Genomic DNA, 15,434 nt, shown 5'->3' with positions numbered 1-15,434 from the left:
CCTGAGACTTCAAAGGGCCACAGGACTTGATTCCAACCCCTACGCATATAACCTGTTACCAGCCAGGATTCATGGCCGCAAGGGAGCCTGGTTTTGCCCCCTGAACTTCCGAACTGGCAAAGGCACAGCTTTGAAACTGGCAAAAGCGAACTTGGGTGGAAGACGTCCTAGCTTAACTTTGGAGAAACACGTGGAGTGGGCCTGGGCATGTAACGCTGACAACGGCAAACCGGGGTACCAGAAGGGCTACCAAGAGACAGGACTAGAAGTAGAAGACTGATAACGCAATTGGGGGGGACAGATAATATAAGGAAAGTCAGTTGCATAGAATGAAAATAGACTGCGCAGGATAGACGCAGTTGGAAGTCCCGTTCGGTCCACAGTGGACATAAATAGGCTAATGATGATGACGACGATATACTAAGCATGTCCTAACACCTTTTTTTTTGTTAAATATGCAATCAATAAATACATTATCTGATATTCACTTTGATCTTAGTTTCGGTACTCAAAAATGTTGAAGTGTTTGACCCTAACGAATAGTGACTGTCACGCTTGGGGTTCAATCTCAATGCAAAGCAAGTCTAAGCCCCACTGCTTGTGTTTCTGGCAAAGTATAAGCCTTTTATCTCGTTTCCCTTCTTGGGCTCAGCATGAGCTAAAGTCAAGCGCAAATACCATGATTACCACTTGACTACCATCGAGCACCGTATAAAGTACCCTTAAGGGGACAGTGGCTCTTTTGGGCCGAAAAACAGTCAAAAAATCGTTTTCTGAAAAATGGCTTTTTCGGCATCTCCGACCATTTTTCTATCAGTCTCCAAATTTTCTCATCAAAAGGCATCATATCTTATTGTAAATAGCATTTTAAAGTGCACTCTACAGCTCAGTTTGCACAGAATTCAATGGTAAAAGGTACTTTTCTTGCAACGTGAACCAAGCGTTTTCCCAACGGCTATCTCGGCACTCTGAGCAGGAATGACATTTTTTTTTGCTTCTGATACCTCAATAAGTGGAGAATACAATGTTGGAAACAAATTTTCAAGAGGAGGCTTTGGAAAATTATTATTGTGTTCAATTGATACCACCTGCAAGCCATTTCTGGCAGAGTGCAGGAGGAGTGAAGTTCAGCGTGTTGTAAAACAACCAAAAATAGCTAATCAAAAGTTCTTTCAATGTTGTATTCTTTAGTCCTTTGTCTGCCTAGCCATGTGGTAATTACCATTCTGTATCAAGTGGTTATTTTGTAATTGTGACCCAAAATAATGGCAATTAATCATTAACTATCTACAAAAATAATCAACATGCAAAAAATCCAATTGCAGATTTGAAATCATCACAAAAAATTCCACAACGCTGTGCAGTTTCATTAAGATTGGTTAGTAAATAAAAAAAATAGCTCATACCGGACAAACCCTTCTATTCTCAGCATTACCTTCTGCCTTTTACTATGGCTGAGGTTTCCCTCACATGGTGCTATCTTATCTCTGCAGCGCTCGTGCGGTTCGAAGGTTGGACTCAGCTGCGCCGAAGAAGGCAACACAGAAGGCAATAACAGGCGGGTACGCAAGGTGCCCGACAGACATGCGAGCCCCTTTTACAACCTGATAGCTACCCACCAGCAATCTGCACACCCAGCATATTGCAAACGATAGATTTCAGCTGCATCTGTCTCATAGAAAACGTTGATACTTTGCTGCGCTGAGGAGGGAAATATAAAAAATTCTGGTGATCAATACAAGCATGCATTTAGTAAGTGAACACGGTTGAAATACCACAAGGCTGGTTATACATTGGACATCTTCAATATGCACAGTGAGGAGCATACAGATACGAAGTGAAAAAAAAAAAAAAGAAGGGGGGGGGGGATGCACACAGCTGACCGACAAGGTGTGAACACCATAATTTCGTCTTCAGTGCATAAGTCGTAAAGTCATTCTTGCACTAGATGCATCAGCCTATGAATGAAAAACCAAAAGAAAAAAAAAAAGAAATGCAATGCGGCTGGGTCACTGAAAAACGAACGGAACTAACTAGAAATTTTCCTTTCCGAGTACATGCTTGGCATGCATCAATGTGGTTACACCTCGTAGCTGGCTTTCAGAGGCAGCAGCTTTTGATGACGCAGTTGTGGTGCTGTAGCATTGGGGCCAAATTCTCAAGATGCCCCCCCCCCCATACATTTGCATGTTTTTACCTAACTTTGTTTTATCTTCTGAAAAACGCTCAAACAAGTTCTGCTGATGGCATTTCACCATTCACAACTTATAAGGTTGCAAATTATAGCACAGAAAAATGCCCACCCAGGTGGTAACACCCTTTTCTGTACACGCATGCGAATATTTGAAAGTTAGAGAATTGTGTTTGCTATTCGATTTGGTTTGCACGCCCCCTTATTATTTGGGCATTCGAATTATTTGAAGATTTGAATATGTACAAAAATAAGGAAATAAAGGGTGGCTCTACACTAAGACATGCACAACTTAAAAAGTGTGTTACTTGTTTTTTAAAGAGGGGGGGGAGGAAGGCTCAGCTTTTCTTGCATGGCACTGAAGTTGTGCTAAAAAGCCTACCTTGCGTAAACGTTGCACAAAACAAGGGTATGCTAACCACAGGTGTTGCTAGCTGAAGTGGAGCACCCCTTGATGCCAAAATTAGAAACCAAGCAAAGGGCATTAATAGTGGCCCAAAAATGTTACCACAGATAACTTCCTGTAGGTTACCTTTGCAAAAAGAGACTGTCACACCAGCTGCTTGCATGCCCATAGCAGTGTCTGGAGGGATTACAACATGTTAGGAAAAGCTCCCTGTATTTAATTTAAGCACATTAGTAAACCCAAATTTCTCCATAGTAAAATTCTTCTAATTGTTTTGTTGCAATGCTTTATCTTGCTTTTAAGCATTTTTTAAACCATTTTTAGCCTAGTATTTACCTTCCTGCCAGCAAGGGTGGTTTTAAACCTAACAACGCAATGAGATTAGTGGTGTACTTTTATCCATAAAGATCAGCTGAGTGTGCTAGTGGAAAATTTCATAAACATTCAGACTTTAAACAGTCTAAGTTGCTTATGAAGAGAAGCTCATATTAAGATGTGTGTTTGGCACTTGTTTTTTATAAAAGGAAGCAATATAAGTGATGCATTTCACTTGAAATGCCCGTTTCTTCTTAGAGCGACCAGTAAGAGGACTGTGCACTGGACTTCACAACTTCCGCGCGAAGAAGTTACCCACCATCGTGCGTAGTCCGAGGATGGTAGCAGTTGGACCAGCTGTTTCACTGCCTTCTTTTTTGTGCACAAACCGCATAATGTGCCTGCTTTAGACTCCTCAGTCACGGCCGTAGCTAAACATGCTGGCAGGCATAACATTACTGCAACAAGTTGTTTGACAAGCTGCCGATTCCGGACAAGCAGCGCCATCTTACTCACACAGGCGAGTCAAGGGGCAGTTAAACCCCGTGTACGTAGAGAAGGCCTTGCCTTGCAAAAGAGGCAGCTGAGCACAAACTGAATACCGCTGCAATACCTAGTCACAATGCAGTATCTACTCTATTCATTGCACCTGCCTGCAAATACTGCAGTACAGCTTCTACCACCTTACATCAGAGGGCTTGAAGACTGTTCCCTGCAAATAGGCCCCTTTTCAGGCATCCTCAACTGAATGCGTGTCAGAGGACAGGGGAAAAAAAAAAAAAAAAGAAAAAAAAAAGACGACGACACAGCACTTTTTCCCCCGTCCTCCTTCCTTAGTCTCTGCTCTGTGAGCGCTTAGACCACCGAGATAAATAGCTCAGCTGTCCGTCCTGCCAGAAAAGGGACCCACCTGGGGCTAGTGTCTTCGACGGGTTCCCGGGACGTGCTGACGCAGAAGCGCTTGATGGCCCCGGTGACGTCGTCATCGGTGCTGAGCGGCAGCCGGTTCTTCTTGCCGTGCACAATGGACCGGGCCTCCGACGGGGGCCCCAGGCTGCTGCTGCCACCGTCGCTGCAAGTGTGGAGCAATCGGCTCGCTCGTGCAGGGGACTTTTCGGAGAAGCCCTCTGCTGGCTGAGCACAGGCAGTGAGTGCGAAAGTGAACTAGTCTAAGACAGGCCCCAAGAAGGCATGCAGCTACAATCAAGGGCTCGGAGAAGTTCAGTGATTTTCGATTAAACGCACCACTTTTTAGAGATCAACCAAGACCACTTGGTGGTAAACAGGTCAGGTGGCTTGCTTGTCATAAACTACATAAACAAGCCGTTTATTGCACAGCTGGATCAGTCCTTCTGCCAGATGCAAACCAATTGAGAACTCCTTCATTTCGTCAACCTTTTCTAAGAGCATCAGCAGGGCTGAAATGAGAGTGAACCCTCTGTTACCCTTCACTCACCATGCTTGCTCCCCTCTCTCAAAAAGATTAACTCAACACATCTTGCAGCTGATGGTTCCACACTCAGCGCTCCAGACCTTCCCTATCTCCTGGCACTGTGTGATAGCCAGTTTCAGCTCTGTGCTTTTGGTCAAACAACGGCTTCGGTTTCCTGCTTTTATAGCAATCACTGAATGGACAGTGAGAAGAACTTGAGCACACAAAGGTGGCATCTTCATCACGTAGGTGTTCACAGGCAAGCATGATAAACTGGCACAAAAAAAAAAAAAGTTATGCAGGTCTGTTTCCTAATGGCTATGCGCCAGTCCAGGATTTGCAGGTAGTGAGTAGTTTCGCATTCGCATGACTGAAAACGGCTTTGCAGCTGAGCAAACAACGTTTTACTTGGAAAGAAGAGAACTGGAAGTTGTGCTACTCATTATTTTTAGGTTACAAATAGAAAAAAAATATTTCTGAAGGCCGTTTAAGCTATGAAATAAACCTTGTGCTCTGGGGAAGATAAAGCAAACAAAACCAGGCCCACTTTACTTTCAATGTGTCCCCAGACAGCCAGCTATCAGGGATGCAATCAGGAGCAACTATTCACCCCATCAGAGTGCTTTTTTTTTTATTGGCAATGTGATACAGGCACTGTTGCTGCCTACTATCTACACTGGTGGTGGCAAAAGAGACCTTTGTGTTGCAGAAAAAAAAAAAAGTGGCAGAGCAAGTGCTTCACACCAACTACGTAAGTGCAAGTGCCTTTTTTAGGTTTGCTTTCTTGAACTGCCCATCAACAAGCATTCTGAACGCACTGTGTTTACTACTTCTTGGCAATCTGCTGTATCCTTGTGTGTTCGTGCCTGGTGTTCAAAATGCATTGTAAGCCTCGCCTGGTGCATCATTGGTCTAGTTGTGCTTGTATTACTGCTCCTTACGTGATGCCTCCAGGGGGCCTGTCAGGCCTTTGTAGGTAAAATGAACAAGCCCAGAATGCCCCGTGGCTCACCTGGCAGGGCCCCCGCGGAGGGCGTCAGCCAAGGCGTAGCCGTTCTCCCGAGGCATCTCTTGCTTCACTGCTGACAGGCTAGGCAGGGCCAGCAGGGCATCGCTGCGACGGTGGGTGCGCCAAAGGGAGCTCTCACACACTGAGCATGCGACCGCACCACCGAGGAGGCAGTGCGAACAGCAACGCTGCAGCCCCTCCAGCTTCCTTCATGATGACCATGCAAGGCACTACACTCCTAGCAACGAGCATGCACACAGGATGACACAGTGCTGGAAGAACAGAAAGGTTCCAACCAGGGCTGGAGTCCCCATGGGGAAACAAGTGGGAGCTCGTAAAAAGAATCGCAATATTTCTACACCCTGAAATGCAGAGGAGGTCTTATCATCATAATCATCAGCAGCAGCAGCCTGTCTACGCCCACTGCAGGGCAAGAGCCCCTCCCATAGATCTCCAATTACCCCGGTCCTGGGCTAACTACGACCAATTTATCCCCGCAAACTTCTTGATCTCATCTGCCCACCTAAATTTCTGCCGCCCCCTGTCACGCTTGCCTTCTCTAGGGAGAGAGAGAGTAAATGTTCTTTGAAAAGGAGAATAGGTCGGCCAGAGAAATTGATCTTGGGCCTGCTACTTCCCTCTGGGGGGAGGGTACTGGGGACAGAAAGAGAAAGGAATGCATATGGGAGGTATGGGAAATGACAATGAAAGCGACAAATGAACTATGTACAAGCAGTAAAACCAATAAACGTCTCACATACAACGAGGCGGGATCCACTCTGTTGCCCTTAATGACCAACAGTTACCTTGCCTTTGCAATACATGCCCTGCCCATGCGCATTTCTACTAATATGTCCTTAACATGCGCTTGTTCCCTGACCCACTCCACTCTCTTGTTGTCCTTCAACGTTACACCTACCATATTCTGTTCCATTGCTTGCTGAGTCACCCTCAATTTAAGTCGAACCCTTTCAGTGAGCCTCCAAGTTTCTGCCCCGTAGGTGAGTACCGGTAAGATGCAGCTGTCATACCCTTTTTTCTTCAGGGACAATGGTAGGCTGCCATTCATTATCTGAGAATGCCTGCCAAATGCACTCCACCCCATTCTTATCCTTCTAATTATCTTTGCCTCATGGTTGGTATCCGGGGTCACTACTTGGCCAATGTAGATATATTCGCTTACTACTTCCACTGCCTCACCACCTATCTCAAATCACTGTGATCTCCCGAGGTTATTGATCCTTACTTTAGTTTTCTGCATATTAATTTTCAGGCCCACGGTTCTACTCTGCTTTTCCAGTGCAGTAAGCATGCTTTGCAATTCGTCCCCCGAGTTACTTAGCAAGGCAACGTCATCAGCAGATCTGAGGTTACTGAGGTATTCTCCATTAAAGGAGTACTAACACCAATTTTTTACGTCATGTTTTTACTGCTTAAATCGATGCCTGCGGGGCTAACTATCATAAAATAGTAGTTCAAATACATCAGCGGACGATAAATGAGGAACTATAATACAGCGAAAACTGCCGTCAACGGCTGCCGTTTTAAAAAAGCCCGGAGTTCGGGGGCGGCCAAAAGTACGCTAGGACGTCACGGTTTCCGCTGAGCAGGGCCGGCGCTATCACATGAGTATGCGAAAACCTGTGACGCTCCATTCATGCGCCAGACGGTTGCGCCTTGCCATTAGCCCGGTGCCGGGTGGACGTCACGGAGTAGGCGAGCACGCAGCTACGTCACCTCGTTTGCTCTGCCACACCCTGATGTCACATGATGTCGATTTCGGTGAAAGCCTTCAGCACAGCAGCCTCGTCAGCGCTACATTTGCAATCAATTTAGGATATGTTCCACGCAACGCGTGCTGTTCATACTTTACGCAGGGTATCCTGGTGGGTAAAGGAAATGAACTGTACAATAATATCAGCCCCGAAAATTGGTGTCAGTACCCCTTTAACCCTTACGCCCACCTGCTCCCAATCCAATGTACTGAATACTTCTTGTGAACATGCTGTGAATAACATTGGAGAGATTGTGTCTCCCTGTCTGGTGCCCTGCCTTGTCTCCCTGTCTGGTGCCCTGACTGGAGGTCTTATAAGTTACTTTGGTCTCACTTACTGGAGGTCTTTGCATAAGATAAGGAGGTCTTAAATTATGCAAAAATCATGGCATGACAGCCTTTTCATCTAGTGGGGCAACTCTTGAAGGTGAATTACAACTATATACATTCTTTCTTTACACTATCCCAAAAGTGTTCAGCGGTTTAAATGCAAAGCACTTTATACGACTTGCCAGCCATGCCGGTGCTTTTCCACCGCACACGGTGCCTCCCTGACTTCCAAAGGCTGCTAGCTTGCTTCCCTCAGCATTCAAGGCACCATGGCATTATATTAAATGCGCTTTTGCTTATAAAAGTGATAGTAAGGGACCCAAGCTACAGCTTCTACATTTTCTGCTTACTAATCAAAGTTCACACACTTACAAATGCTATGCTCTTACCAGTTCACACACTTACAAATGCTAAGCTCTTACCAGTTAAAATTAAATTACCACTTGAAAATTACCAATGGAAAAATTAATCCCTTCGTAATGTGCAACCTGCTATGCAGCCAATCAATTCTAAAGCTCGCTCTCCCCGGGCGGCATACAGCCAGTTGTGACCAGAGATGAATGTATGAAAGAGAAGAGATAGTGACAGCACCTCATGTTGAACGACGCGGTGCCCAGTTCCATGCCCAGGCCAGAGAGGCTGCCATCGAAATCCGCAGCCAAGGCATCATCAATGTCATCGATCTGCCAGTGGCTAACAGAGGTCATTCCAAAGCCCGCTCGCTTCCCACTGGTGCCTGTGTTGTCAGGGGCCAGCAACAAAGGTGAAGAAGACAATCAGACTCCCTTCACTGGAATCACAAAATCAACTGTCCTTGGGAACAGCTCTCACTTTACACATCTGAGGAAGAGGAGGCCTACTCAGAAATCCCCACGCTCACAGATAACAAACGCTTCACACTTAATTTGCGCAAAATCATGAGGCTCACAGGAGAAACCAGAGGCGAGTGAACACAGTGCTTGCAACACAGCAAACAGCCAGATTAGAACATTGGAAAGGGCCAGGACAGGACACAGGGGGCAACAAGACAGGCAAGGCAGACTAACACCTGTCGTTTCTGGTACTTCGTGCTCTGCTTTTTGGAGCTTCTTAATCTTTTACGGCACGTCACCAACTGGACTCAAATTTAATGCTTTTAAATAGTGCTACGTGATATTTGCCCAAGAAATCAGCATTACGCCAGATGTAATACAATGCCACTTCTATATTGTGTCTAAAATTCTAATTACATACAGTCCCCTCAAGCAGCAAACAACAATAACTCGCTGAAATTAAAGCACAGCTGTGATGTTTACGGTCAAAGCACAGTTGAACCTCATTAATTGAGTAACAAGGGGACCATCAATATGCTTACACTAGCAGGGACTTAGTTGATCAGCGGTACACCACACGGTACGAATATTAGAAACATACACATGATAAAGCAGGCCCTACTGCACATTTTTAAGCGTGAAATATCAATAATTAGGTGCCTAATAAAACTAATTATGTACGTAAATGCTTTTACGATTAGTTATGCAATTATTATGTCAATACTTACATCTGTAATACAATAACTGCGCACAGTGCCAGAATATGCTTAAAGGCTCACAGGGTTTGTGACGCTACAGCAGCTAGTGACTTATCGAACTTTCGCATTCGGCTAGAGATGGGCAGGGTAGTCTACACTAATGGACAAGCGTGTTTGAATTAACCAAGACGTGTGGTAGGCTCAAATTAAGAAGATTTTTGCCCCATACTAATACTTGCCACTTTGCCTGAACAAATGAGCCAGTTCAAATGATCTGCTGGTTTGAATTATGTAACTTCAAATTAACGATGTTTGATGGTACTTTATTCCGTTTGTCAACAAAGAGCATTTCAAAATCACTAATATATCAGGGCTAATTATTTTTCCTGCATAAGGAGACAGAATGGAATACCAGGTCCATTTACTACTTAAAGGCAGAGACTGAGGTAATACAGAAATCGAGGAGGGCTTTTGAAGACAGGACACATGTACGTCTGTTCACAGAAATGTCAAAAAGGGGCCATGACATGTAAAACATTTAATTATTCTATTAAAGAGTAACCACATGATAGACGTTACATGTGTAATCTATGGAATTACTATGTGAAGCTCTCAGTTTAAAGGTGAAAGTTGAACAAAAAACCGACGTGGGGTGTGTTACCAAGACATGGTCTACCACGCCATGCATCTCTCTCTGCACTCTGCACAAAAAGCACATCAAAAACATAGCAGGCCAAGCATGGGGCTCTTAAGAGCCCAAAAAGGACATCAAACTGGATACGCTTAGAAAACATTGCACTCCCAGAGTGGCACAGCCCGACTGTATCTAGGTAAACAAAATGAAACGTTTGCACTGTCATTCACAACAGACATATTTCCAAAGTCTAGCTAGTAGCAGCTATTACTTGTTTAAAAGAGGAGCAGCTTACACAAATTACAGCCGTCCCAGATGGCTCGCAACAGCAGCGGTCTCGTATCACCTGCAAATATAAGCACCAGCCTTTTTTTGAAAACGCTACTGGGGAATAGAATAGGCACCAATGAGACCAAAGCAACATCATTAGCTGCGTCAACTGTGGAAATGCGTTGCGGTGCACTGTAAGCATGCCACTTTAGCAATGTGCGTTCAGGCGCCCGAGCACTGCCTTGGCTGTGAACACTTTACAAAGAAAATGTTAGTCACTTCTGTGAAAGCAAGACAGCCAGACATGACACATACTCCGCTCTGGTCTTACTAGATTGCCGATTGGTTTGCGCCAAAGGCGGCGCGAGATAAGCTAGCCATGAAGCTTTCGCCACTGCACCACGCAGTCATAACAACGTCGCCGTTTAATCGGCACAAAATTCAAAGTCAATCGCGCGTTATCTAATGAGTATTACAGCCAATTTGTCAGTTGTAACACTTAAATGAACTCAAAATCGTTTAGACAACGAGACAACCTTTAAAGCTCGAGAGTTGGCATGCACAGTAACTACAAGGTCGGAATGCAATCAGTATATTCACCTTCTCCGCTTCATCGGTGAAGCTGACGACCGCTTAGGCCCCCACTGGCGTCTGTTTCAAGCGGAGGTAAAGAAATAACGTCGCAAACAGCCGAACCAGTCACACTACACGGCGTTTCAAGGTGCAAAGCAGAGCGCCAGCTGATACCACCATGGCACAAAATACAAACAGCGATGGCTGCTTTGCGAGCTTCCCGAACAGAGCGCAGCGGCAAGCGACGACAGACTACCCAAAATTGGAGGTGCAGCTGCGGCAGGGTTCAGTAAAATTCACTTTTCACCCGTGGGCATGCCTTGAGAGTGTTCAACACGAAGCGTCGAAACGTCCACAGCGTACACAAAAATATCAGCATCCACACGTGAGAAACGCTGCAACCGACAAAAGGCGACACGGCGCGAAAACTCGCGCGACCGTCACCGAGGCCGAACTCGCCCGATTCTCGCGATAGCGACCAGATCGGCAACACTCAAAATATTTCGCTACTTTTACCAAATGCGACGCGTGCTTCAAAATACGGTAAAGGAGCTTCCTAATTTTTGAGCATTTGTGCGACCCAGTTTTGGTTTCGGTATGCCGTTCAACCGACTTCCTGCCAAATCGGCGCAGCTCTCCTGTTCGCCGTCGGCCTCTCGGCATTTGTGTCAGCGCCAGTATGCGCTTCCTCTACCTAAATTAGACGCTTTAATCAATGATGTTTTCGAGAATATTGACCGCCATGTACGGCCGATTGGAAGCCTCGATAGGAAGGTAGAAATAAAAAGAAACTGTATAACGACCGAAAAACGGGTGCAGCCATCCCGCGAGTGACCTTGTGCTCATATTTTTGCGCATTATGGTTGCTAATCGCCTAGTGCTGGACTGGCGCCGCGTGTATATTTTTTCGGCTTGGATAGAAAGAGTACACCATATCATGCAGATGTGGAAACACTCAAAGCATATGCACTATTTCGGGTCGCATTTGTGTATTTGTTAATTGGGTAATATTTTCTCCGAAGTTTACTTTAGAACAGATTCGCGTGGGTCTCGCCTAAAAAATAAACACAAAGAATGATCTGCATGGTCGTACCGTTTTCTTTTTTCATGAATACCAAAGTAGGTCAAAATGCGATAGCCTTCGCTGGCACGGTGGAGCGTGCTGCAGAGTCAGCGCAGTGGAGGGAACACAGGCGGAAGGAAGAGGACACTCCTTTCCTTGTCCCATCCCCTTCCCGTTCATCGCCCATTTCCCACCCGCCTCACACGGGTCGACAAAGTAGACCACATGTGACACAAAATCGCGTTAGTCCGGTAAACAGATGGGTCCCTTTATAAACGAGTATTATGGATTCCGAGTTCAAGCGTTCAAGCTTGATTCACGGCGCCCAACTGTTGGAATGTATATCGGGCGAGGAATCTCGAAAAATTCCAGTAGAATGTTTTGAGATTAGGTTCACTTACGTCCGGCGGCGTCTCTCTCTCTCTCTCTCTCTCTCTCTCTCAGTGCTCGTGCTTTTGCTTTGGCGGTCCATCAATGGTCCCACCCGCACGCACACGATGTGCGCATTCGATAGACGTATACATACATTCTTACATACATACATACATACATACATACATACATACATACATACATACATACATCACACGCATGCGTGCATGCGTATCTTTACGTTGAACAAAATGGTGTTTTAGCCCCAACTGAACTCGAATTCAAAGTCATTTTTTTTATTCCGAGTACGCCGGTCCCAAAATAAAGGTGAACCAATAAAGAGCTAACGGCTGCGTGTTCACGAAGGCCCGGTTCGACCATGCTGTACATATGATAATCCGCGGTCAATGCCACTTGGCGCTTTGTCTTACACGTACCATCCACCTCGTTGTAGCTCACGCATTTTTCTCCCTCCAATCAATCACAAGAAGAACGCACGTTTCGTCTCGGGTCACGACACGGGGTAAGGGATGCGCATTAACTCTGAAACGTACATTGATTGCCACCAGTAGCGCGCGCAGTCTGCGAAGGAGAAATATCTCTGCGAAGCCTGCAGACGGTGCGAAACTCTTTGCCCTTACCAGGCACAGTTGCCCTCTGACTAGTGCACGAATAAGCAGACCGCTTTATCTCCTAATTCGTTTCAAAAAGGTTGCGCACCTGGAAAGTGTAAATGCTTAGAGAGAGAGAGAGAGAGAGAGAGAGAGAGAGAGAGAGAGAGAGAGAGAGAGAGAGAGAGAGACGAGCACGAGGTTTTAAAATAACAATTTCTGCTCTTCTTCGCTGTCGTGAACCGTCAAATTTAAAGACAAAACGTCGATTCTGTTCTAGATATTCCCCCATTTGCCTGACCGTTAGGGAACCCCGCAGTGTCTGGTAAAAGGTTGGTTTTTGAAGTGGGAAGGTTCTTTTTAGCGAAGCCAAATAATGGTGACACAGCGCGCAGGAATCAACTTGGAGCGCAGCTTTTCTCCTTTTGAGAGAAACTCAAGACCAGTTCTCCGACATTGCAAGCATTACGTCCTTAGTCTTTGAAGAGAGAGAGAGAGAGAGTACTTTATTTTGAGCCCCATTGGGGCTAGTCTGGGTGGCGGGTGACCGGCGGTGGTAACCGGCCGGTGACCATTGCAGCTCGCTGGATGACCTTAGCCTGGACCTCACGGTCTGAGCTGCACAACGCCTTCGCCCAGTGCTCTCCGTCTGTGAAAGGGGGGAATGGGTTTTGGGGGCACTGCCACATGCAGTGGTCTTGGGTATCGAGGGAACCGCAGTCGGGGCACAAAGTGGTGGGGTACAAAGAAGGGTAAATAAGGTGAAGTCGATATCGGCAGGGGAGTGCGTGTGTCTGGGTGAGTCGGCATAGACGTACCTCTTCATTGGAGAAGGTCGGAGCGGCTGGGGGAAGTTGGCGGCGGGAGAGGCGGTAGTGCGAGGTTATGTCGTGGAAGGTAACAAGTCTGTCGCGGGATGATAGGGCTCCGTGAAGGGCTCAAGGCCAGGACCAGCTCGGACTGTGAGCTCTCGAGCGGCCCTGTGTGCTGCCTCGTTCCCCCCCACACCCGTATGGGCCGGAGTCCATACCAGCTCGACTGGGGTGGTGGGAGAATTTCGAAGAAGGATTTTGAGGGCCAAAGGCGAGATAAGGGAGCACTAAAGTAGATGGGGCTTTCAACAGATGGAACGGGTGCTGTCCCCTTTATCGAACTCTATGACCCCGCCCGTTTTTCTTTCTGTTGGGTCTGCTCTGTATACAGAGGGCCAAATCTGCCGTCAAGCCCAGCTCGAAATTACAGAGTGGGTGGGCAGTTGTCATCAAATTGAAGACCCCCCTCCCCCTCCCACAAACACATAAAAGAAAAAGGCTCCGGTTATTGCTTCAAGCGCTAATTTTCCCCTTTCAGGTTGTAATCCATTATTTCTCCCTGGATTTCGCGTCACAGTGGAAGAAGCCGGCGTCAGGCGGTACGGAGTAATACTACCTAGCCCACAAAAATCGGGAATAGCTCACCAGCAGGCGTTCCGGTGTCCACCCCTAGGTGTGACAATTCACGCCTGCTGGTGGTCTTTCCTTTCCTTTTTCTTGACAATAAATTCATTCATTCATTCATCTCAGATTACGTGCCGGTGACTGGAGGCGTACGCGCTAAGCATTTTATATATTAAAATGTTTATATAACAAACAATTAAGCTATTCGCCCAATGAGTCGGAACACATAATCCTAGGTGACGAAATAATTTAACGGTAGGTGGCAATTGCGTACTGGCAATGAACATTTTGTCTACTCTTAAACTAAAACTTATTAAAAAAGGAACCTGCCGTTAGCATTTGATCCTGTCGCCTTCTAATGCTCAGAGGTGACATACAGGTGAGTGGATTTTAGCCCCATTGGTTATCAGCCAGTCGTGATGTGCGACTCGCTAGAGCGGATTTCAACCGGGAGCAGGGGACTTGCGCGACGAATAACTGGCTCTTCTCGAGGGGTGGCTTTAGAGAAAAGTGGCCTATGTTACCAAAGCGAAGGGCAAATGGCTTCGTCTATTTGATTGCGTATAAATTTACAAACACAAAAAAGCAACACTTTAGAAGAATTTCTGAGCGCTATTTTTTTATAGCGCTTGGGGTACGCTGTTAAATAAGAAAATTCCCCGGACTCTTCTGTGTCTACTGCGTTGAATCACTAGTGCAAGTTACGCCCACTTTTGAAATATCATGCGGCAAAACTTGTTACGGCTCATTTCTTTAACTCACAGGGAACTTTGTGCGTCGTTTCGGAGCAAATTTTACGCTAGAGTTTGAAATGAGCCATGACGTAACGGCGGATAACAAGCCAGGTTTTCCCCCTAGCAACAATTGAAGGCGAAAGCCTGGCGCTTAATAAGGACTACTGCTGCATCGTGTATGCGCCTCTTTCTTCGCTTTCGCTCCCTTGTCTTTTAACGTGAATCCCTCCGACAGGCAGAGCTGCCCTCCGCGTGCACCCGTCCTACGCACGTTCCGCCACGTGCACCTGTCACGGTGGGCGCATCAGGCTGATTTTTGCTCCACTGTGGCAAATTTCTGGGTCGGCGCTGTGGCTGGGCCGCGTGGCTGCTGCTCTGGCGATTTGGGTTTGCATCGCATGCTAATTCGTTTTCTTTTACAGCGGCAGCCATTTTGATACCATTCGTGTTTGCGCCGACGACGATTACGGTCAATCTTCGCGTTCGATGAGAAACCTAAGGCCTTAAAATATAAACTCAGTAATGAGCCATACGAATTATCACGCAAGAAAATAAGCTGTTTCGTTTGAGGCAACAAGGTCCCCATTGTTTTTGCACCTACAGATACCTAGAAGTTAAGTTTAGTACAAAGGCACCTAGTTCCATTTGTCTAAATTGTGACGCTCAAGCATCTGGCAAAGGTCGAAAATAATCGTCGAGCCTGACAGCCGCCACGAGCCAACAATAAACCGCTGCATGGCCGTAGTTTGCAGTTAAACGTGGGGGTCAACGCAC

The 15,434-nt window shown here is 46.3% G+C and overlaps 1 protein-coding gene across 2 annotated transcripts in view; it reads right to left on the bottom strand.

Moving 5' to 3' along the window:
* Gem (transcription factor CP2 like gemini) overlaps positions 1-11,000 on the bottom strand; it is a 39,557-nt gene extending 28,557 nt beyond the window's left edge. Inside the window, exons 1-5 of one of the 2 annotated variants that reach the window (XM_077706003.1) lie at positions 10,472-11,000; positions 9,897-9,947; positions 8,049-8,193; positions 5,357-5,458; positions 3,823-3,984 (exon numbers count right to left, since the gene is read on the bottom strand). In XM_077706003.1, the coding sequence (XP_077562129.1) occupies positions 3,823-3,984; positions 5,357-5,458; positions 8,049-8,164 (380 nt within the window). In that variant the 5' untranslated portion in view covers positions 8,165-8,193; positions 9,897-9,947; positions 10,472-11,000. The remainder of the gene's footprint in view (positions 1-3,822; positions 3,985-5,356; positions 5,459-8,048; positions 8,194-9,896; positions 9,948-10,471) is intronic. The other variant, XM_077706002.1, reaches the window with a different exon arrangement.
* Positions 11,001-15,434: the final 4,434 nt, after the last annotated feature.

Source organism: Haemaphysalis longicornis, unplaced genomic scaffold, assembly GCF_048455015.1.
Source record: "Haemaphysalis longicornis isolate Haplotype H1 unplaced genomic scaffold, Haemaphysalis longicornis Haplotype H1 scaffold_4, whole genome shotgun sequence".
In the NCBI taxonomy this organism is placed as follows: Eukaryota; Metazoa; Arthropoda; class Arachnida; order Ixodida; family Ixodidae; genus Haemaphysalis; species Haemaphysalis longicornis.
The sequence above is the reverse complement of the archived record's forward strand: the minus strand, read 5'-3'. Positions and strand labels throughout refer to the sequence as shown.